Here is a 23,935-nt window from a genome sequence, read left to right as displayed (position 1 = left end):
CCTGGGGAGAGACCCGTCACTTTGAACTAGCCCACCTGGATTCTGGATCCGCTGGAAACCTCATCTCCCAGTCCCTGGTTGAGAAATACCGTATTCCCACCAAGTCTCTGGCTGAACCCTTGTCAGTCGCCTCAGTGGATGGAAGACTCCTTCCGGTGACCATCCTGCTCGCCACGGAACCCATAACCCTGCAGGTGGGAATGCTGCACTCTGAGGTAATCTCCTTCCATGTGTTGCCCGGACTCTCCCACTCCCTATTGCTAGGTCTACCTTGGCTCCAAACACACGAACCCGTGTTGAACTGGCATTCCGGTGAAGTACTCCGGTGGGGGCCGGACTGCCATAAGACCTGCCTGGTTCCGGTTCGTCCGGTTCGTCCTCCACCTACCCCAGCTAACTTACCCGGTCTTCCGGCTCCTTACTGGACCTATGCTGACGTCTTTGGTAAGAAGGAAGCAGAGACATTGCCACCTCATAGGCCATATGATTGCCCGATTGACCTGGTTCCTGGCGCCACTCCACCCCGTGGGCGTATTTATCCGTTGTCTGCGGCCGAAACCCGGGCCATGTCTGAGTATATAGAGGAGAATCTGGCCAGGGGATTCATCCGGAAGTCTACTTCCCCGGCTGGAGCCGGATTCTTCTTTGTCAAAAAAAAAGATGGCTCGCTACGCCCCTGTATTGACTATAGAGGACTCAATCAGATCACGGTTAAAAATAAATACCCCCTTCCGCTCATCTCCGAGTTATTTGATCGCCTTAAAGGCGCCAGGATCTTTTCCAAGCTGGATCTACGTGGAGCGTATAACCTGGTCCGTATCCGTCAGGGAGACGAGTGGAAAACGGCATTTAATACCCGTGACGGACACTATGAGTACCGTGTGATGCCCTTCGGTCTCTGCAATGCTCCCGCCGTCTTCCAAGAACTGGTCAACGACATCTTCCGTGACCTTCTTTACTCCTGCGTGGTGGTATACCTGGACGATATCTTGGTCTTCTCTCCGGATCTTCCCTCACACCGGAGGGATGTTCGTCAGGTCCTGCTGAGGCTCAGGCAGAACCACCTCTATGCTAAATACGAGAAGTGCCTTTTTGAGCAGACCTCTCTTCCATTTCTGGGCTACGTTATCTCCCAGACGGGTTTGCGAATGGATCCCGAGAAGCTCTCTGCTGTCCTAAAGTGGCCCCGGCCGGAGGGCTTGAAGGCGATACAGCGATTCCTGGGCTTCGCTAATTACTATCGTCTCTTCATTCCTCACTTCTCGTCTCGGACTGCGCCCATATCTGCGCTCACCCGTAGGGGGCAAATCCCAAGGTATGGCCACCCGAAGCTGAGGAGGCCTTCCTTTCCCTGAAGCAAGCCTTCTCCTCTGCCCCTGTGCTGCACCGTCCGGACTGCAACAAACAGTTCTACCTGGAAGTTGATGCTTCCTCCTCTGGAGCCGGAGCGGTGCTCACCCAAAAGTCTTCTTCCGGGAGAATGGTAACCTGCGGCTTCTTCTCTAAAATCTTCTCCTCCTCTGAGCGCAATTACTCCATTGGAGACCGAGAACTGTTAGCCATTAAATTGGCGCTGGAGGAGTGGCGTTACCTGCTTGAAGGGGCTCTATACCCGGTGATCATCTACACGGATCACAAAAACCTGGCATATCTCCAAAATGCCCAGAGACTTAATCCACGTCAGGCCCGGTGGTCTTTGTTTTTTGCCCGCTTCGATTTCATCCTTCATTTCCGCCCGGCGGACAAGAATGTCAAAGCTGATGCCTTGTCCCGATCCTTCCTGTCCTCCGACCAAGAGGAGGAGCCTATGCACATTATCGACCCCTCCAAGGTGATGAATGTGGCCCCCCTGGATTTGACTCGTCTTCCACCCAGCAAGACGTTCGTGGCGCCTCCTGACCGTGAGAAGGTTCTTCACTGGGGTCATTCTTCTAAACTTGCTGGCCATGCCGGCCAAAAAAAGACCTTCCTACTCATTTCCCGGCATTACTGGTGGTCTACCCTGCGTAAGGATGTGGTAGACTTCGTCTCTGCATGTTCATCTTGTGGCCGCAACAAGGTTCCCAGACACTTACCAGCTGGTCATCTCCTGCCGCTTCCCATACCTGTTGCCCCGTGGCAACACATCGCTATGGACTTCATTACCGATCTTCCTGTCTCTGCCGGGTGTACTGTCATTTGGGTGGTCGCTGACCACTTTTCTAAAATGGCCCACTTCATTCCCCTGCCTGGTCTTCCATCTGCACCTGAGCTGGCTAAGGACTTTATCCGCCATATCTTCCGTCTTCATGGCCTACCCCTCCACATCGTGTCGGATCGAGGAGTTCAGTTCACCTCGCGCTTCTGGAGAGCCACATGTAAACTGCTGGACGTCACCCTGGACTTCTCCTCCGCTTACCACCCTCAGTCCAATGGTCAAGTGGAGCGGATCAATCAGATCCTTACCAGCTATCTCCGGCACTTTGTTAATGCCCACCATTCTGATTGGGTGGACCTCCTCCCTTGGGCCGAGTTCTCTTACAATAACCACGAGAGCGAGTCCTCTTCCAAATCCCCGTTCTTTGTTGTCTTTGGCCAGCACCCCCGGATTCCGTTTCCCGTCTCCGCCTCTGTGGACAACCCTGCCGCGCAGTCTCTTGTCAGCGAGTTTTCTACCATTTGGGAAAGTACTAGATCCGCACTTCTTCTGTCCTCCGAGCGGATGAAGAGATATGCTGATAAGAGACGTCTGGATCCGCCTCAATTCCGTCCGGGAGACAAGGTTTGGCTCTCCTCCAAACATGTGCGGCTCAAGATACCCTCCTACAAGTTAGGTCCTCGCTTCATCGGCCCATTCGAAATCCTCAGGCAAATAAATCCGGTGGCCTACAAACTGAAACTCCCGGCCACCTTACGGATTCCTAACTCCTTCCATGTGTCTCTCCTCAAACCCGTTGTCTTTAACTCTTTTTCCAATAATCCAGGTGCCCCTCCTGCTCCGGTTTCCGCTGATGACGTCTTTGAGGTAGAGAGTATTCTGACCTCCAAGAGGGTAAGAGGAAAGACCTTTTTTCTGGTAGATTGGAGGGGGTTTGGTCCTGAGGAGAGAACTTGGGAACCCAGGGGAACATCAACGCCCCGCTTCTCCTTGAGAAATTTCTTTCTGGCCAAAAAAAGAGGGGGCCTAAAGGGGGGGGTACTGTAGCATCGGCGTCTCTGTCCCGTTCTAGGCAGAGACGCCGTCCCTCTCACCTCCCCGCTCCTGGCGCGGCGTCCTCCAGCGCTGCTCTCCCCGCTGCTTCCAGCACGCGCTCCTTCCCCGGCAGTGTGCTTAGGGCGCGCGCGCGCGCGCTCCCCCTCTCTTAAAGGGACCGCGCGCGCCGTCCTAAGGAGTCCCCGGCCAATTGCCGGAGGACCTCCCATATAAAAGGCACCTCCTCCAAAATGGAGGTGCCCGAGCAATGTTGTAGCACTGTTCACTACTCTGCTTCAGCCCTCAGGTCCCGTTGCCAGTTACCTGCCAGATACCTGCCAGATTCCTGCCAGTCTGCTGTCTAATTCCTGCCTGATTTCCTGCTACCTGCCTGCTAGCCTGAGGTCCGACGGTCTGCCTTACTACTCCTGTCAGTCTGTCTATGGACCAGCTTGCCCGCTCACCTGGGAGCGCACTCCTGCTACCTGCCTGCTAGCCTACCTGGAGGCTCTGCCGTCACGTGCTGTGACCACCTGCCTGTCCAGTGACTCCTGCCCGCTCACCTGGGAGCGCTCATCTGCTGCCTGTCTGCTAGCCTACCTGGAGGCTCTGCCGTCACGTGCTGTGACCACCCGCCTGTCCAGAGACTTCTGCCCGCTCACCTGGGAGCGCTCATCTGCCGCCTGTCTGTTGGTCTTCCTGGAGGCTCCGCCGTCACATGCTGTGACCACCCGTTTATCCAGAGACTCTCGCCTGCTCACCTGGGAGCTCACGTCTACCATCAGCCGCCACAGGTCGTACCAACCCTTTACCCAGAGACTGCCCCGGTCACTTGCCGTGACCATCTGCCCGTTCACCCAGAGACTGCCCCGGTCACTTGCCGTGACCATCTGCCCGTTCACCCAGAGACTGCCCCGGTCACTTACCGTGACCATCTGCCCGTTTATCCAGAGACTGCCCCGGTCACTTGCCGTGACCTCCTGCCCGTTCTTCTAGAGACTGCCCCGGTCACTTGCCGTGACCATCCGCCCGTTTATCCAGAGACTGCCCCGGTCACTTGCCGTGACCTCCTGCCCGTTCTTCTAGAGACTGTCCCGGTCACCTGCTGTGACTGCCTGCCTGGTCGCCACCCGCTCCCTTACAAGGACCGCCCCCTTGTATAGTAGCTCAGAGGTTCCGCCTCCCAGACCCGTTACATCCTGTGTATAATGTCACTGGTGATCCCTGTATTACCTGTACACTGACACTATATACAGAGCTCCTGTGTATAATGTCACTGGTGGTAATAACAGTGTTGTTAGTATTGTGGTTTGTATTCATGATCAGTATTGTAGTATTTGGTCACTTTGGGGTGGTAATATGTGGTCTGGTCATGGTGTGGCCGTATTTGTTCCTTGTATGTAGTATTATTCGGTCACTATGTGGTGGTAATATGTGATCTAGTCATGGTGTGGCGATATTTGTCTCTTTTGTATGTGGTATTATTGGTGTTGATATAGTGGACTGTGTTGTGTATGGCAGTCATTTTGTTCTTGCTGATATTAACTAGGAAAAGATTTTTTTCCATTAGGCCACAGCCCCACCATCAGTATTTGGTCAGTATTTTTTCTCAGGAGTAGCTGCCAAAACCAGGAGTGGGTGATAAATGCAGAATTGGTGACTTGTTTCTATTATACCTTTTCTCTGATTGTTCCTCTCCTGGTTTTGGCTCCCACTCCTGAGAAAAATTACTGACCAAATATTGATAGTGGGGCCGTGGCCTTAGAGATTAAATACTTGGACCAGAGCGGCAGAGATGCACTTACAGGGGTTCTCTGGTGAAAACAAGTAATCACCTCTCCACAGGATCAGTGATGATATTGATTGGTGGGGGTCTGACTGCTGGGACACAATCGGCAGAATGTGAAGCTTTTCTCCCCATTAGACTGGAGCGGCTTGTGAGATGCGACCACTCATCCAGTCATTCCCTCAGTGACTGTGAGCGCTGCTCTTTTTTGGAAGCTGCATTTTAAAATGGGGATAAGTGTCCTGTCAGGGATGAAACTTCCCCATTCTTCTGATAGGCGCGTTTTCCAATGTTCGGACCCAAACGATCAATAAGTGATCACCGATCCTGTGGATCCCATGGATCGGTGATAACTTGTTTTAACCAAAGAAGCCCTTTAATGCAAACTACCGTAATTGTACATCCCAGTTAGTGTCGCACAGTAGATGTGCAGGAGCCGCCAGTCAATGCTCCACTATAACAGGGATAGCGGATAACAGATATTTGCATATGGCTGTAGGTGGGCCCCTAGAGTCAGTTCTCCCTGTGGGCCCCAGACACCCCAGTCCGACCCTGAGTCCGGGGACGCTGCAGCCATGGAGCAGGTTTAGACCATACCGGCGGCTCACAATAACATCAGCAACATGTGGCCTGGTGATGTCGGGTAGGAAAACAGCTCCTGGGACACTTTTTGAGAAATGGCCGCACTGCTGGTACCATGACTGATCCATTCTGTGCTGCAAGTGAAATCAGACGTCACACAGCGTCTGCACCACACTGGGCTACAAGCCGGACGTCCGGCTACAGGAATCCACTGACCTGACACCACCGCTCTCACAGGCTGTCATGGTGCAGAGCAAGAAGGGAATGGAGGTCTGTCTCTCCAGCGAGGAGTCCGGCTTTTATCTTTAATACAATGATAGCCAGAGATTGGGCTGGAGACCACGTGGGTGAAGCCACGAAAACTACAACATGACTGGGAAAAGACGTGGACCTCACACCCAAATATTCTACATTCATCTGCAGCGGCAGCAAAAATGTGCAAAGCAGAAGACGAGGTTCTGGGTTGATATTTTGGTCAGACAGTAGGATCGCTGCCGTAATGCCAAAACACTTAATGGGCCCTAATCTGACAGGTGCAGCACCATGACACTGCCTCAGGAGGGGAAGCAATGTGGGAGCCCCCCTGCACCAGGATGCACAGCAGAGCCCCCCACAGCTGCAGGACACAGCACCCCACAGGCCCAGCAACAATGGCTGCCACATAGGACCAACACCAAGGGAAAGGAGCGGAGAGTAAAATAAGCGGAAACTTCTGCAGTCTGCTGCTCACTAAGACCATGTTCACACCTTCAGTATTTGGTCAGTATTTTACCTCAGTATTTGTAAAAAAAAAAACAGGATTGAAAACATGAGAGGAAAAGTATAATAGAAACACGTCACCACTTCTGTATTTATCACCCACTCCTGGTTTTGGCTTACAAATACTGAGGTAAAATACTGACCCCTCAGATGATTATTATTGGCACCAGCTCTCCTCCTCCTCCTCCTCCTCACATTTGGCCCAGCTGGTCTTGAATTAGCAGGAGACAAAAAGGTTCCCGCCGAATCTGAGCTCAGTAACTATAGTCTGAGACTAAGAAGGTGAGTGACTGATAGAGCTGGGCACAGAGCCGCTGCCCCTGTACGCTGCGGAGCCGCATATATACTGTGCACTGGGAGACTAGGTCACAGATGTATCACGCACGCACTAGCTGTATACGCTGCGGAGCCGCTGCCCCTGTACGCTGCGGAGCCGCATATATACTGTGCACTGGGAGACTAGGTCACAGATGTATCACGCACGCACTAGCTGTATACGCTGCGGAGCCGCTGCCCCTGTACGCTGCGGAGCCGCTGCCCCTGTACGCTGCGGAGCCGCTGCCCCTTTACGCTGCGGAGCCGCTGCCCCTGTACGCAGCGGAGCCGCATATATACTGTGCACTGGGAGACTAGGTCACAGATGTATCACGCACGCACTAGCTGTATACGCTGCGGAGCCGCTGCCCCTTTACGCTGCGGAGCCGCTGCCCCTGTACGCAGCGGAGCCGCATATATACTGTGCACTGGGAGACTAGGTCACAGATGTATCACGCACGCACTAGCTGTATACGCTGCGGAGCCGCTGCCCCTGTACACTGCGAACTGGGAGACTAGGTCACCGATGTATGACGCGCTCACTCACTCACTAGTATACACTGCAGAGCATCATAAATACTATATACTGTGCACTAGCTGTATATACACCCTGTATACACCGTGCACTATATATACACTGCAGAACATCATATATCCCGTGCACTAGCTGAAGATACACCCTGTATACACTGTGCACTATATATACACTGCAGAACATCGTATACACTGTGCACTATATATACACTGCAGAACATCGTATACACTGTGCACTATATATACACTGCAGAACATCGTATACACCGTGCACTATATATACACTGCAGAACATCATATATGCTGTATATACACCCTGTATACACTGTGCACTAGCTGTATATACACCCTGTATACACTGTGCACTATATATACACTGCAGAACATCATATATACTGTGCACTAGCTGTATATACACCCTGTATACACTGTGCACTATATATACACTGCAGAACATCATATATACTGTGCACTAGCTGTATATACACCGTGCACTATATATACACTGCAGAACATCATATATCCTGTGCACTAGCTGTATATACACCCTGTATACACTGTGCACTATATATACACTGCAGAACATCATATATACTGTGCACTAGCTGTATATACACAGTGCACTATATATACACTGCAGAACATCAGATATCCTGTGCACTTGCTGTATATACACCCTGTATACACCGTGCACTATATATACACACTGCAGAACATCAGATATACTGTGCACTAGCTGTATATACACCCTGTATACACCGTGACTATATATACTGTGCACTAGCTGTATATAAACCCTGTATACACCGTGCAATATATATACACTGCAGAACATCAGATATACTGTGCACTAGCTGTATATACACCCTGTATACACCGTGCACTATATATACACTGCAGAACATCAGATATACTGTGCACTAGCTGTATATACACCGTGACTATATATACTGTGCACTAGCTGTATATACACCCTGTATACACCGTGCACTATATATACACTGCAGAACATCATATATACTGTGCACTAGCTGTATATACACCATGTATACACTGTGCACTATATATACACTGCAGAACATCATATATACTGTGCACTAGCTGTATATACACCATGTATACACTGTGCACTATATATACACTGCAGAACATCATATATACTGTGCACTAGCTGTATATACACCCTGTATACACTGTGCACTATATTCGCCTCCAGCACAGGTGTCTGCAGAGGTGTGTGGTGACGTCACGCTTCCGGCCCCGCCCCTCGTCCACCTGTCACGCGGGGAGGAGGGGCTCCTGGGATAAAGCTCCCGCGGGCCCCAGACCTCCTCACTCCGGGGGCCACAGCGCTGCCGACATGAGCGTCATCGAGCACAAGAGCGCGGGCAAGCAGGTCACCAGCCCCCTGCAGGGTGTGAGTATCCGTAGCACTACAACTCCCAGCAGACACAGCAGGGGTAGTGATGAGTGTGCAGCGCCGGCAGAGCCACAACCCCCAGCATGCAGGACTCTGGGGGGCGGCCGCGCTGCCTGCAGACTGGACTCGTGTGTCGCATCCTAGAACTGCTGGGAGTTGTAGTCCCCAAACGTTTTCTTAGTCTCCATATGCTCCTCTGTATAATAATCCTCCACCCCAAGGAAACTGTATAAGGGGGGATTATGGAAAACCATGAGAGCCGCAATCCTGCGGAGCCCCCCACCCCTTCTTCTGACCTGTGCCCCCAGTATGGGTGCCATCACTGCAGGTGTATTTGGGCACTGTATGGCGCTGGGTATTTGTCTATGCAGTAATATTATTTGGGCCATGTGTCAGTCATGTAGCTGCTGTATGGTGGCATTATGGAAGTATTAGTGTTCAGCGTTGTATGGCGTTATTATGGGGCATTGCTGTGTACTGAGACACTATTATCTTCTGTAATGCTCTATTACACAAGCTGTATGTGGCAGTATTGTGCCTGCTGTGTACGGTATTGTTGTAAGCCTCAGGGTTATATGTTCACTATGATGGTGTACTATATGCAGTGTATGGCGGTATTCTGCACACTGTATACATTGTACATTGCTGTATATGGCAGTATGGTACTATAACTGGCTTCAGGCTGAAAGGCGCTGTGACATTCTCGTGGTATGGCGGTATTATATGGGCTGTATTTGGCCACTGTATGTTCTGTAATGCTGTATACCCTGTACATGCAGAGCACCACGGTGTGATTTTCCCCTGACTTCACTTTCTCACTATTCTGTTTGCTTTTCCTGTCGGTTGTGTGTAATGAGGCGCTGATCCATTCACTGCCGGCCGTGAGAGTGGAAAACTTTTTACAGAAGGGAAAGTTGTGCGCTGACAGATCAGTCTGATGTCCCGGGGGGAGTAGTTGTCCTATGAGCCCCACATCACCTGCTGCCATTAGTGTAAAAGGATATGGTGGGGGACACAGGTAATTGACCCCTCACAACAGGACCACCCACATCTGCACACAGGTCATGCATGACAGACAATTTCCCAGGGGACAAATCTCCTGTAGTATTATATTATTACACCCCTATATTGTCGACGGAGATCAGCGGCATCACTGCCCCCCTCCACCAACAGAGATCAGCGGCGACGCCTCTACTTCTATAGCTAATTGTAATCACAGGCAGAAACTGCTTTAGGGATTAATCTTATTTTAGATGCAGGTGAAACTGTAGAACCGAGATAAGAGACTGATGATTACTCACCGATATCATATGCCAGAATTTATAATCGCACAGACTACAGTACATTATATTGCCAGTCTGATAAGTGGCTGTGCTGGAATAAGTTATGATTAATATAGTGTCTATATTCTTGTACATAGGAGCAGTATTACAGTAGTTATATTCTTGTACATAGGGGGCAGTATTATAGTAGTTATATTCTTGTACATAGGGGGCAGTATTATAGTAGTTATATTCTTGTACATAGGGGGCAGTATTATAGTAGTTATATTCTTGTACATAGGGGGCAGTATTATAGTAGTTATATTCTTGTACATAGGGGGCAGTATTATAGTAGTTATATTCTTGTACATAGGAGCAGTATTATAGTAGTTATATTCTTGTACATAGGGGGCAGTATTATAGTAGTTATATTCTTGTGCATAGGAGCAGTATTATAGTAGTTATATTCTTGTACATAGGGGCAGTATTATAGTAGTTATATTCTTGTACATAGGGGGCAGTACTATAGTAGTTATATTCTTGTACATAGGGGGCAGTATTATAGTAGTTATATTCTTGTACATAGGAGCAGCATTATAGTAGTTATATTCTTGTACATAGGGGGCAGTACTATAGTAGTTATATTCTTGTACATAGGGGGCAGTATTATAGCAGTTATATTCTTGTACATAGGAGCAGTATTATAGTAGTTATATTCTTGTACATAGGGAGCAGTATTATAGTAGTTATATTCTTGTACATAGGGGGCAGTACTATAGTAGTTATATTCTTGTACATAGGGGGCAGTATTATAGTAGTTATATTCTTGTACATAGGGGCAGTATTATAGTAGTTATAGAGCAGAAGATGATCAATTATGAGTCTTTGTCTTGTGTAACGTTCTCCTTGTCTTCTGCAGATGTCGCCCGTTGTGCAGCTGAATATCGGGGGTGATATCTACACGACGACTGTCGGGACACTGAAGAAGCATCAAGAGTCTAAGCTATTTGAGATGTTTAATGGGCTGCCTAAGCTCCGCACAGATGTTGAGGGTCGGTACTTTATTGACAGGGAGGGTAAATATTTCCGCTACATCCTGGATTATCTTCGCTCTGGTCAGGTGCCCACTGAATACATCCATGAAGTCTACAAGGAGGCCTTATTCTACGAAATCGAATCATTGGTAAAGAAGTTGGAAGAGACCCCACAAATCTTTGGGGAACAAGTTGGAAGGAAACAGTTCCTTGCCCGGGTACCCAACTACAGCGAGAACATCGAGGTGATGATCCGCATCGCCAGGGCGGAGGTGGTGGCCTCACGATTCTCCAATGTCCTCGTTTGCATCGTGAGGACTGAAGACGACGCGTCCAAGTGTCTGGACGTTCTCAATGCTCTCGACACTGACAAGGAGTCCGTGGTTAAGTTTGGACCTTGGAAGGCGTCTCCGGGAATCTCTGACCTGCTTGATTGTATCAGGGCGGACATTGAGGACAAAGGCTACAAAGTATCGTACTCGTCCCACATGGCCGATAAAGGGTTCAGATTTAAATCCTATGACTTTTTATATAAGTTTGTATTTACATGGTGGTAAAAAAAAAATACAATAAAATGTCTAGCACTGAACACTTTGTACTACATTGCCAACAGCATCTTGTGTTTTGGTGCTCCTCGTGGGAGGGGATCCAGCACTGATATTCCCCTGCTTATTGTAAGGAGTGCTTTCATCAGCCACTAGGGGGAGCTCACTGCATATAGACTTACAGCTTCGATGGGGTCTCAATGAATCCAAATGCAGTGAGGTCCCCCTAGTGGTGACTGGATCTGTTTCCTTTTACTCTGGGAACAGTATTTTCATTGTTTGATGTACTCTAGGAAGTAGTTAAAGAATAGTACCTACATTGTGGAAAGTGTCTCGCTCTGGTGGATCTGTCCATGTATTACACAGAAAGCCTATTTAATTCAATGGGCTCCCTGCAATGCTTAGAGCTCCCGGTGATGGCGCTGCAGGGGAATTTAACACTTCCACTATTTGTTGGCTTGGTAGCCCACTGAAGGTGATCACCAGGTGTTATGGGTTTTTCATGGCAGGGAAGAGGCTATGAAGAGGATCCCAAATTCTAGATCCTTACAACCCTGGCCTCCAACCTGTGACTTCTCAGCTGTTGTGAAAATGGAAGTCCCAACATGCCAAGGCAATTGGATGTATGGGGATAATGGGAGGTGTAGTGTTATAAGAGCTGAGAGCCGTATGTTGGGGGGTCATGTACCTAGAGGGGGAAAAAAAAATAAAAGGCTAAATATGTTGATAGAAAAACAAGTTACTGAAAGACTTCTCCTTTAAAGCAGGGATGTCAAACAGCGAGGGCCAAAATGAAAAACTTGGACAAAGTCGCAGGCCAACCAGTATACAGAATAATGGGCACCCCCCCCACGTAGTTCTCCATATAGAATAATGCCCCCCCCCACGTAGTCCTCCGTATAGAATAATGCCCCCCCCACGTAGTCCTCTGTATAGAATAATGCCCCCCCCACGTAGTCCTCTGTATAGAATAATGCCCCCCCCACGTAGTCCTCCGTATAGAATAATGCCCCCTCCCCACGTAGTCCTCTGTATAGAATAATGCCCCCCCCACGTAGTCCTCCGTATAGAATAATGCCCCCTCCCCACGTAGTCCTCCGTGTAGAATAATGCCCCCTCCCCACGTAGTCCTCCGTGTAGAATAATGCCCCCTCCCCACGTAGTCCTCCGTGTAGAATAATGCCCCCTCCCCACGTAGTCCTCCGTGTAGAATAATGCCCCCTCCCCACGTAGTCCTCCGTATAGAATAATGCCCCCTCCCCACGTAGTCCTCCGTATAGAATAATGCCCCCCCCCACGTAGTCCTCCGTATAGAATAATGCCCCCCCCACGTAGTCCTCTGTATAGAATAATGCCCCCCCACGTAGTCCTCCGTATAGAATAATGCCCCCCCCACGTAGTCCTCTGTATAGAATAATGCCCCCCCCACGTAGTCCTCCGTATAGAATAATGCCCCCCCACGTAGTCCTCTGTATAGAATAATGCCCCCCCCACGTAGTCCTCCTTATAGAATAATGCCCCCCCCACGTAGTCCTCCGTATAGAATAATGCCCCCTCCCCCACGTAGTCCTCCGTGTAGAATAATGCCCCCCCCACGTAGTCCTCCGTATAGAATAATGCCCCCCCCACGTAGCCCTCCGTATAGAATAATGCCCCCCCCCACGTAGTCCTCCGTATAGAATAATGCCCCCTCCCCCACGTAGTCCTCCGTATAGAATGCCCCCCCCCCACGTAGTCCTCCGTATAGAATGCCCCCCCCCACGTAGTCCTCCGTGTAGAATAATGCCCCCTCCCCCACGTAGTCCTCCGTATAGAATAATGCCCCCTCCCCCACGTAGTCCTCCGTATAGAATAATGCCCCCTCCCCCACGTAGTCCTCCGTGTAGAATAATGCCCCCTCCCCCACGTAGTCCTCCGTGTAGAATAATGCCCCCTCCCCCACGTAGTCCTCCGTGTAGAATAATGCCCCCTCCCCCACGTAGTCCTCCGTGTAGAATAATGCCCCCTCCCCCACGTAGTCCTCCGTATAGAATAATGCCCCCTCCCCCACGTAGTCCTCCGTGTAGAATAATGCCCCCTCCCCCACGTAGTCCTCCGTGTAGAATAATGCCCCCTCCCCCACGTAGTCCTCCGTATAGAATAATGCCCCCTCCCCCACGTAGTCCTCCGTATAGAATAATGCCCCCTCCCCCACGTAGTCCTCCGTATAGAATAATGCCCCCTCCCCCACGTAGTCCTCCGTATAGAATAATGCCCCCCCCCCCCCCCCCCCACGTAGTCCTCCGTACATAGAGGTGGTGGTTCTGGTGTCTCGGGCCAAATAAAACCACCCTGCGAGCCAGATTTCGCCTACGGGCCAGAGTTTGACATGTATGCCTTTTAAAGGATGAGCCATTTTTGCAGACTCCATATATTGTGGCTTAATTTTTGGTTCTATATCAGGATGCGCAAAAGCATTTCTTCTACCCCGGCATCAGCTTTGTTCCTCCATTGTAGCCAGACCAAGGAAATGGAAACCTCGTCGGCCCACGCTCCAGGCCGACAGAATCTTCCTCATCTGTCGTTCTGCAGCGCAGCTTTGTGAGACATCTCCTGTACTAAACTGTCATACCTGCGCCTTTACCCCCGAGGGTGGTTTGCACGTTAATGACCGGGCCAATATTTACCATTCTGACCACTGTCACTTTATGAGGTAATTACTCTGGAACGCTTCAACGGATCCCCCTGATTCTGAGATTGTTTTTTCGTGACATATTGTACTTCATGATCGTGGAAAAATTTCTTTGATATCACTTGAATTTATTTGTGAAAAAAAAAACTGAAATCTGGTGAAAATTTAACAATTTTCAACATTTTGAATTTTTATGCCCTTAAATCAGAGAGATATGTCACACAAAAATACTTAATAAATAACATTTCCCACATGTCTACTTTACATCAGCACAATTTTGGAACCAAAATTTTTTTTTTTTTATAAGGGTTAAAAGTTGAGCAGCGATCTTCTCATATTTTTTCCAACAAAATTTACAAAACCACTTTTTTAGGGACCACATCACATTTGAAGTTGCTTTGAGGGGTCTTTATGACAGAAAATACTCAAATGTGGCACCATTCTAAAAACTGCACCCCTCAAGGTGCTCAAAACCACATTCAAGAAGTTTATTAACCCTTCAGGTGCTTCACAGGATTTCTTGGAATGTGGAAAAAAAAATGAACATGTAACTTTTTTCACAAAAAAGTTACTTTAGACCCAATTTTTTTTTTTTTTTTTCCGCAAGAGTAACAGGAACAAATGGACCCCAAAATTTGTTGTGCAATTTCCACTCAACACGCAGATACCCCACGGCACGGCTCGGAAGAGAAGGAGCGCCATTTAACTTTTTGAATGTAAAATTTGCTTGAATAATTAGCGGATGTGCCTAAACAGTGGAAACCCCCCACAAATGACACCATTTTGGAAACTAGACCCCTTAGGGAACTTATCTAGATGTATGGTTTCTCCTGAGTACGCCAATACCCCATATGTGGGGAAAATACAGTGTTTGGGCGCACGGCAGAGTTCAGAAGGGAAGGAGCACTGTGACTTTTTGAATGCAAAATCGGCTGGAATCGAGAGCGGATGCCATGTTGCGTTTGGAGAGCCCCTGATGTGCTTAAATAGTGGAAACCCCCCCCCCCCCCACAAGTTACCCCATTTTGGAAACTACACCCCACAAGGATTTTATCAAGTGCTCGCTACTTGAGTTTGCATCGGGTACTCAGGTATGCACCATGTATCAAGGGTGCTCGAGTGACATGCTAGAGTACCCGCTCACATGTTTCACTGTTTAATTAGACACCCAAAAAAAAAAAAACATGTGGGGATCGCTCGTGCATGGCAGGCAATCCCTGCAAGGTTTTTTTTGGCTGCAAAGCATATGGGGCGGAGACTCGAGCACCCGCGATACTCAATGCATACCCGAGCACCCGATGCAAACTCAAGTAGCGAGCACTTGCGCTCAACACTAGTGCGGTATAAGTGATTAGACGTCTTTCTTCGGGTCGGTGCGATTACAGAGATACCAGAATATCGGGTTTTTATGACTGACAGCTGTCACACACTAAAGGCACATTTTTTTTGTAAAATCTAATTTTTGCATCGCCATATTTTGAGAGCTATAATTTTTCCATATTTTGGCCGACAGTCATGTGACGGCTTGTTTTTTGTGGGATGAGTTGACTTTTTTTATTGGTATCATTTTCAGGCATGTGACATTTTTTGATCGCTTTCTATTCCGATTTTTGGGAGGCAGAAAAAATAAAAACCAACAATTCAGGATTTTTTTTTTTTTTTTTATTCTACTCCGCGTGTGGTAAAATTGATAAGGCAGCTTTATTCTTTGGGTCAGTACGTTTACAGCGGTACCACATTTGTATAGTTTTTCTATGTTTTGGCACTTTCACACAAAAGCTATTTTCTAGAAAAAAATATTTTTTAGCATTGCTTTATTCTGAGAGCTATAACTTTTATTTTTCGGCTGATGGAGCTGTATGGCGGCTTGTTTTTTGTGGGACAAGATGACGTTTTCAGCGGTACCAGTTTTATTTATATTCGTCTTTTTGATCGCGTGTTATTCCATTTTTTTGTTTGGCGGTATGATGATAAAGCATTGTTTTTTTGCTTTGTTTTTATTTTTTTTTTACCGTGTTTACTAAAGGGGTTAACTAGTGGGACAGTTTTATAGGTCAGGTCGTTCCGGACGCGGCAATACCAAATCTGTGTACTTTTTTTTTTTTTTTTTTTTTAATATATATATATATATATATATTATAATATTTATTGATGGGTACATTTTATTTTTGGTGGATTTTTTTTTTTTTTTTTTACTCTTATTCTTTATCCCACTATGAGACTCCACTTTTTTTTTTTTTTTTTTTTTTTTTATTCTGCTACTATCAGCTGATACCCGGCGGCGATTGCGTCCGCACAGCCTGTGTGCGGGCGCGATCACAAAGACTCATTAATACGGGTCAGGCTCTTAAAGCCCAGGGCGCAGATACGTATTAATACGTCTTGCGTTTTAAAGGGGTTAAACGGTGTCATGGAATAGTAAAGTAATAAGGTCACATAGTTAAAGCCCCCCCCTTCCTTCCAGACATGGTTCACTCTTGCACTCCAGGACTCTTACGTTTTGTAAGCGGCGTTTTCTACATATGATGTCTGCATTTATCCTGACCTACCTCACAATCTATATGGGACATTTGTGTGTTGGAATCAGAGTTTATGCATTTTTCTACTGTCAATATACTGCATAAATATATAAAACTTCTTGAGAAAAATATTTTAATAAAGTTTTCTTCCCTCCCAAAACTTTTTTGTTTTTTTTATTTATATACAGTACAGACCAAAAGTTTGGACACACCTTATCATTTAAAGATTTTTCTGTATTTTCATGACTATGAAAATTGTACATTCACACTGAAGGCATCAAAACTATGAATTACCACATGTGGAATTATATACTTAACAAAAAAGTGTGAAACAACTGAAAATATGTCTTATATTCTAGGTTCTTCACAGTAGCCACCTTTTGCTTTGATGACTGCTTTGCACACTTGGCATTCTCTTGATGAGCTTCAAGAGGTAGTCACTGGAAATGTTCTTCCAACAATCTTGAAGGAGTTCCCAGAGATGCTTAGCACTTGTTGGCCCTTTTGCCTTCACTCTGCGGTCCAGCTCACCCCAAACCATCTCGATTGGGTTCAGGTCTGGTGACTGTGGAGGCCAGGTCATCTGGTGTAGCACCCCATCACTCTCCTTCTTGGTCAAATAGCCCTTACTCTGGAGGTGTGTTTGGGGTCATTGTCCTGTTGAAAAATAAATGATGGTCCAACTAAACGCAAACCGGATGGAATAGCATCCGCTGCAAGAATTCTGTGGTAGCCATGCTGGTTCAGTATGCCTTCAATTCTGAATAAATCCCCAACAGTGTCACCAGCAAAGCACCATCACACCTCCTCCTCCATGCTTCACGGTGGGAACCAGGCATGTAGAGTCCATCCGTTCACCTTTTCTGCGTCGCACAAAGACACGGTGGTTGGAACCAAAGATCTCAAATTTGGACTCTTCAGACCAAAGCACAGATTTCCACTGGTCTAATGTCCATTCCTTGTGTTCTTTAGCCCAAACAAGTCTCTTCTGCTTGTTGCCTGGCCTTAGCAGTGGTTTCCTAGCGGCTATTTTACCATGAAGGCCTGCTGCACAAAGTCTCCTCTTAACAGTTGTTGTAGAGATGTGTCTGCTGCTAGAACTCTGTGTGGCATTGACCTGGTCTCTAATCTGAGCTGCTGTTAACCTGCGATTTCTAAGGCTGGTGACTCGGATAAACTTATCCTCAGAAGCAGAGGTGACTCTTGGTCTTCCTTTCCTGGGGCGGTCCTCATGTGAGCCAGTTTCTTTGTAGCGCTTGATGGTTTTTGCAACTGCACTTGGGGACACATTCAAAGTTTGCCCAATTTTTCGGACTGACTGACCTTCATTTCTTAAAGTAATGATGGCCACTCGTTTTTTCTTTACTTAGCTGCTTTTTTCTTGCCATAATACAAATTCTAACAGTCTATTCAGTAGGACTATCAGCTGTGTATCCACCAGACTTCTGCACAACACAACTGATGGTCCCAACCCCATTTATAAGGCAAGAAATCCCACTTATTAAACCTGACAGGGCACACCTGTGAAGAGAAAACCATTTCTGGTGACTACCTCTTGAAGCTCATCAAGAGAATGCCAAGAGTGTGCAAAGCAGTCATCAAAGCAAAAGGTGGCTACTTTGAAGAACCTACAATATAAGACATATTTTCAGTTGTTTCACACTTTTTTGTTAAGTATATAATTCCACATGTGTTAATTCATAGTTTTGATGCCTTCAGTGTGAATGTACAATTTTCATAGTCATGAAAATACAGAAAAATCTTTAAATGAGAAGGTGTGTCCAAACCTTTGGTCTGTACTGTGTGTGTGTGTGTGTGTGTGTGTATATATATATATATATATATATATATATATATATATATATATATATATATATATATATATATATATATATATATATATATACACACACACATACATACACACACATACATACAGTGGCTTGCAAATGTATTCACCCCCTTGTTTTTTTTTTTACCTATTGTTACATTACAAAAATATTTAAACACAGGTTGTAATCTGATTTGTGTGACGCATCAGCACTAAATAGTCTAAGTTGGTGAAGTGAGAAAAATATCGATAAAAATTACATGTAAGGGATCAAATAACTACAAATTGCCATGTGCATATGTATTCACCCCTTTTGCTATGCAGACCCTAAACCTTTCAGGTACAAGCAATTCCCTTCATAAATCCCATGCTTCGTGACAGGACATCCACCTGTGGGCAATCTCATGTCACATGTCTGTCAGTATATATACACTTTACCTTTTATGAAAGGCCACAAAACCATTAACAAGAGGCAGCACTAACCAAACACCACGAAAGGCCAAGGAGATGTCCAAACAACACCACGAAAGGCCAAGGAGATGTCCAAACTGTTGCACAGCTTCTGGATACCCACAGTTGCAGTAGAAACTTCACAGAGCAGATCACATGGGATAACAAGCTTTTACTTCTCAGAACATGAGGTAAAGGGAAAAATGCACAGTCACACAGTACTGCGCAAGGAAGTAAGAAACAAAACAGAAAATACAAGAGAGACTTTTTTTCTTTTACAATGCAGTAAACAAGGAAACTTTACAGAACATCACCATCTACTGTCAGATCAGCATAAAGTCCTCCTTCACACAAGCAAAGAAGTCCACAATTGTGGTGCATATACCAACACCCTTGCTCAACAGTAAGGACTTATTCAGTCAAACCTAATTTCTTCATTAGTCTCTGATGTTTTTCAGCATTCAATGCCTTTGTGAAAATGTCTGCTGTCATATTTTCAGTTGGACAATATTCTAATTTCAGGATTCCTTGTTCCTGATGGTCCCTCAAGAAATGATACTTCACATCAATGTGCTTGGTTCTTGGGTTAACTCTTTCTATCTGAGCAAGAACAAGACATCACTGATTGTCTTCATTTATTTTTGTTGGTTCCAACTGTGCTTGTCCTAGGTCTGTTAGCAATTGTCTTAACCATAGAACTTCTTGACTCGCATATGCTGTTGCAACATATTCTGCTTCTGTTGTTGACAGCGTTACTATTGTTTTTTTTTTACTAGTCCAACTAATTGGTCGACTTGAGAGAAAGAAAAGATAGCCACTGGTAGATTTTCTGTCAGTTGGATCTCCTGCCCAATCTGCATCAACGTATCCAGTTAAAATGCAATTATCACTTGTAGGCAGTTTCAGCTTAACGTTGCTGGTTCCTTTCAAATAACGTATTACTCTCTTCACAGCATTCCAACCGCTTTATTTGGCTTGGACACTTTTCTACTCAGAATTCCTACTGCTGCTGCAATGTCTGGCCTTGTAACAGTCGCTAGATACAGTAATTTTCCTATCGCCATTCTGTACTCTTCATTATTTGGGAACACATTTTTCTCACTACTCATCTCTTTAAGATAATTAGTTTCCATTGGAGACTTTTGCTGGTTTTGCATCCTTCAATCCAAATATTTTGGTTATGTCTTGAATCATGTGATTTTGATTAAGTAAGAAACTTCCATCTTCTCTTTCTTTCTGTATTCCTAAGTACTGTTTCACATTTCCCAAGTCTTTGATCTCAAAATGTTGATTCAGGATTTTTAGTATGTCCTCTTTATCCCTTTCTTTTTCAAAACAAACTAAAATGTCATCAACATATATGAGTACATAGATCCATCTGTCCATTAGACTATTTGTGTACAGGCAAGGATCAGCTTTGCTTCTTTTAAATTTTTCATTTGTGAGCACCTCCGTGATTTTATCATTCCACGCTTTAGCAGCTTGTTTTAAACCGTATATACTTTTCTGTAATTTGCAAACCATGTTTGGGTTACTTTCATATTTGAATCCTGGAGGTTGTTCCATGTAAATATCTTCTGTTAAACTTCCATTCAAAAATGCTGTCTTTACATCCAGATGTTTCAGTTCCATTTGTTTCATTGTTGCAACTGCAACGAAGTTCTTATTGTAGTATGTTTGACAACTGGAGCAAATGTTTCATCATAGTCTTCTCTATATTTTTGAGAATAACCTTTAGCTACAAGTCTTGCTCGGTATCGTTCAGCTGTGCTATCTGTTCGGTACTTTACTTTAAAAACCCATTTACATCCTATAGCTTTTCTTCCTTCTGGTAATTCTGTTAGTGTCCATGTTTTTGAGTCATGCATGGATTTTATTTCTATTTCTGTTGCCTCTATCCATTTATTGGCTTCTTCTTCAGGAAGTCGAGATATGTCTTCCCAAGAGGTAGGCTCATAAATTTTACTTGTACTTGCCTTGTATGAAAGGCGTATTGGTGGTTTTCCTTTGTTTTCTCTTATTGAACGTCTTGGTTCTGTGTCTGTTTGTAGTTGTGTCTCTTCACTTTCAGTATTCTATTTTTTATTCATTTCAACTTCTTTTTCATCAGATATTCCTTCAGCTATATCATTGCTGTTTTTCTCATTTTTTTGTTTCCAGTGAAATCATAGTGTCTTCATTTAGATCCTCAATGAATGTCACACATGTTGCTCTCCATAACTCTGTCTGTTTTGGGATCTAGAATTCTATATCCTTTGTAATTTTCACTACATCCAATAAATATTCCTTCCATGGACCTATTTTGAAGTTTGGAACGTTTTTCTGTTGCAATGAATACAAAAACTTTACGACCAAAAACTCTTAAATGATTTACACTTGGTTTCTTACCTTGCCACAATTCATGTTTTTTTTTTTCCAGTTTTCTAGAAAAAAGTCGGTTCTGTAGATATGTAGCTGTCATTGCTGCTTCACCCCAATATTTCTCTGATAGTTTGGAATCTGTCAGCATACACCTTATCATTTCAGTCAGAGTTCTGTTTTTCCCTTCTGCTACTCCATTTTGCTCAGGTATGTAAGGAACAGTCTTTTGATGCTCTATGCCATTTTTTCTTAAGTAGTTTTCTATTTGGTGTCCTGTGAATTCACCTCCATTATCACTTCTAATGACAATTGGCTTCCTCTGAAACTTGTTATTCGACTTTGTCACGTAGTCTACTAGTTTATTGAAAACTTTGCTTTTGTTCTTGATCAAGTATATGACTGTGTATCTTGAGTAGTCATATATAAAAGTCACCATATATCTATGGCCTCCTGATGTAGTCACTTTCATGGGTCCACATATGTCAGTATGCACCAAATCAAGTGGTCTTGTGCTTTTCATTTCACTTTCTTTAGGAATAGATATCCTTGTGGCTTTGGATTTTATACAACATTCACATCTTACGGTAATTGAGCAATCTGATATCAATAGATCCTTTGTCAATTCTTTGCTTTGTAGCTCCATTATACTTTCAGGATGTCTGTGTCCTAGACGTCTATGCCACATGTGAATACAATTCTTGTGATCATGTGTACACAACTTCATCTGTTCCTTTAATGTGTCTAGATGATATAATTGTTAATCTGCCTTGACATTGGTTATTACCTTGTTTCCTGCTAGGATTGTACACTCATCATCTTTGAATTTTACAGTAAGTCCTTTAGCTGTTAGACGTTTTACAGATAACAATCCTCCTTCCTGGAACATATAATACATCCTGTACAAGTATTTTTGAATCATGCCCAAACTTGTTAGAACAGTTTAGCATTCCTTGTCCAACACCACCTGCAGTTATTTTGCTTCCATCTGCAAGATAAATGGCTTCCTTCTTATTTAAATTAAGTTTAGTAAAGAAATTTCTATTACTTGTCACGTGACTTGTTGCTCCTGAGTCAATAAACCAACCCAACAATGATTTCTTATCAGTCACTTTAAATGTGCCATTCCAATTATTTTCACATGAATCAGAAATTGTGTTTTTCACCTTCTGTGTGTTCTCCTTATGATCTAATTTCTGTTGTTCTGCTTTCCATATAGTACAGTCTTTCTTTAAATGTCCTTTTTTCTTACATCTGAAACATTCTCTTGTCTCTTCATTATAGGGTCTTTTTGATTCTGCAACTTTAAGAGCATTTCCATAATCTTTTTCAGTAGAAGAATCATTTGTTTTGTTCTTTCCTTCTTTGATATTCATCTATGAGTCTGGTCTTCACAAACTCTAATGTAATGTCTGTGTCAGGTCTCGTCTCTACTGCATTTATCAAAGCTGTATACGAATCCGGTAAACTGCACAACAATATTGCTGCTACATGGCTTTCCTTAATATCTTCACCAATTGATCTCAGCTGTGATATCACTTCCATAATAGAGAATATGTGCTTCAGCATGTCATTGTCTGCACTTAGTCTCATACTGTAAAGCCTTCTTAGCAGAAATAACTTGTGATTTAAGCTGGGTCTTTCATGTAGCTTTCTTAGTGCTTCCCACATTCCCTTTGCTGTATACTCATTCCTTATGTGGATTAATTGAGCATCATCCACTAAAAGGCTGATGGTAGCTCTTGCTTGTCTATTTTTCTTATCCCATGTCTGTTTATCCTCATCAGGTCTTTCTGTAGTGATTACTTCCCATAAATCATCTTTAGACAATAACATTTCTACTTTGAACTTCCATAACTGAGAATTCTCATTATTTAGCTTAGCTACTGTGAGTTTTAGCTCTGTGCTACTTGTCATCTTTAACTTGTCTTACTTGTTTGGAGAGAATTGTACTGAAGAATTCTTCTGCATTCACCAGGATCTTGCTGAGAGTTACGGTGTCCTGGGTGTCTGGGGTCCTTGGTGCCTGGGCCCATAACCTGTTGCACAGCTTCTGGATACCCACAGTTGCAGTAGAAACTTCACAGCGCAGATTACATGGGGTAACAAGTTTTTACTTCTCAGAACATGAGGTAAAGGAAAAAACGCACAGTCACACAGTACTGCACCAGGAAGTAAGAAACAAAACAGAAAATACAAGAGAGACGTGTTTTCTTTTACAATACAGTAAACAAACTTTACAGAACATCGCCATCTACTGTCAGATCAACATAAAGTCCTCCTTCACACAAACAAAGAAGTCCACAACTGTTGCATATACCAACACAAACAACAACACCACGAAATGCCAAGGAGATCTCCAAACACCATGAAAGGCCAAGATCTCCAAACAACAGCACAAAAGGCCAAGGAGATCTCCAAACAACACCACGAAAGGCCAAGGAGATCTCCAAACAATACCACGAAAGGCCAAGGAGATCTCCAAACCACATATATAAAATAAAATAAAAATAAAATATATATATATATATATATATCCCAATCTCTGATGATCCCCCAGAGCACTATCAAATCCATTATCATCAAGTGGAAAGAATATGGTACCACAACAAACCTGTCAAGAGAGGGCGCCTACCAAAACTCTCAGGCAGGGCAATGAGGGCATCAATCAGAGAGGCATCACAGAGACCAAAGGTA

The 23,935-nt window shown here is 45.0% G+C and overlaps 1 protein-coding gene across 2 annotated transcripts in view; it reads left to right on the top strand.

Annotated features, from left to right (window-relative positions):
• The window catches only part of KCTD14 (potassium channel tetramerization domain containing 14), a 32,414-nt gene extending 20,961 nt beyond the window's left edge, over nucleotides 1-11,453 (top strand). Inside the window, exons 1-2 of one of the 2 annotated variants that reach the window (XM_073661684.1) lie at nucleotides 8,397-8,565; nucleotides 10,750-11,453. In XM_073661684.1, coding sequence (XP_073517785.1) covers nucleotides 8,509-8,565; nucleotides 10,750-11,421 — 729 coding nt within the window. In that variant the 5' untranslated portion in view covers nucleotides 8,397-8,508 and the 3' untranslated portion in view covers nucleotides 11,422-11,453. Of the gene's footprint in view, nucleotides 1-8,396; nucleotides 8,566-10,749 lie in introns of those variants that run through there. The other variant, XM_073661685.1, reaches the window with a different exon arrangement.
• Nucleotides 11,454-23,935: the final 12,482 nt, after the last annotated feature.

This window comes from Phyllobates terribilis, unplaced genomic scaffold, assembly GCF_046119375.1.
Source record: "Phyllobates terribilis strain yellow unplaced genomic scaffold, ASM4611937v1 Scaffold_2__4_contigs__length_985480577, whole genome shotgun sequence".
Classification (NCBI taxonomy): domain Eukaryota; kingdom Metazoa; phylum Chordata; class Amphibia; order Anura; family Dendrobatidae; genus Phyllobates; species Phyllobates terribilis.
The sequence above is the reverse complement of the archived record's forward strand: the minus strand, read 5'-3'. Positions and strand labels throughout refer to the sequence as shown.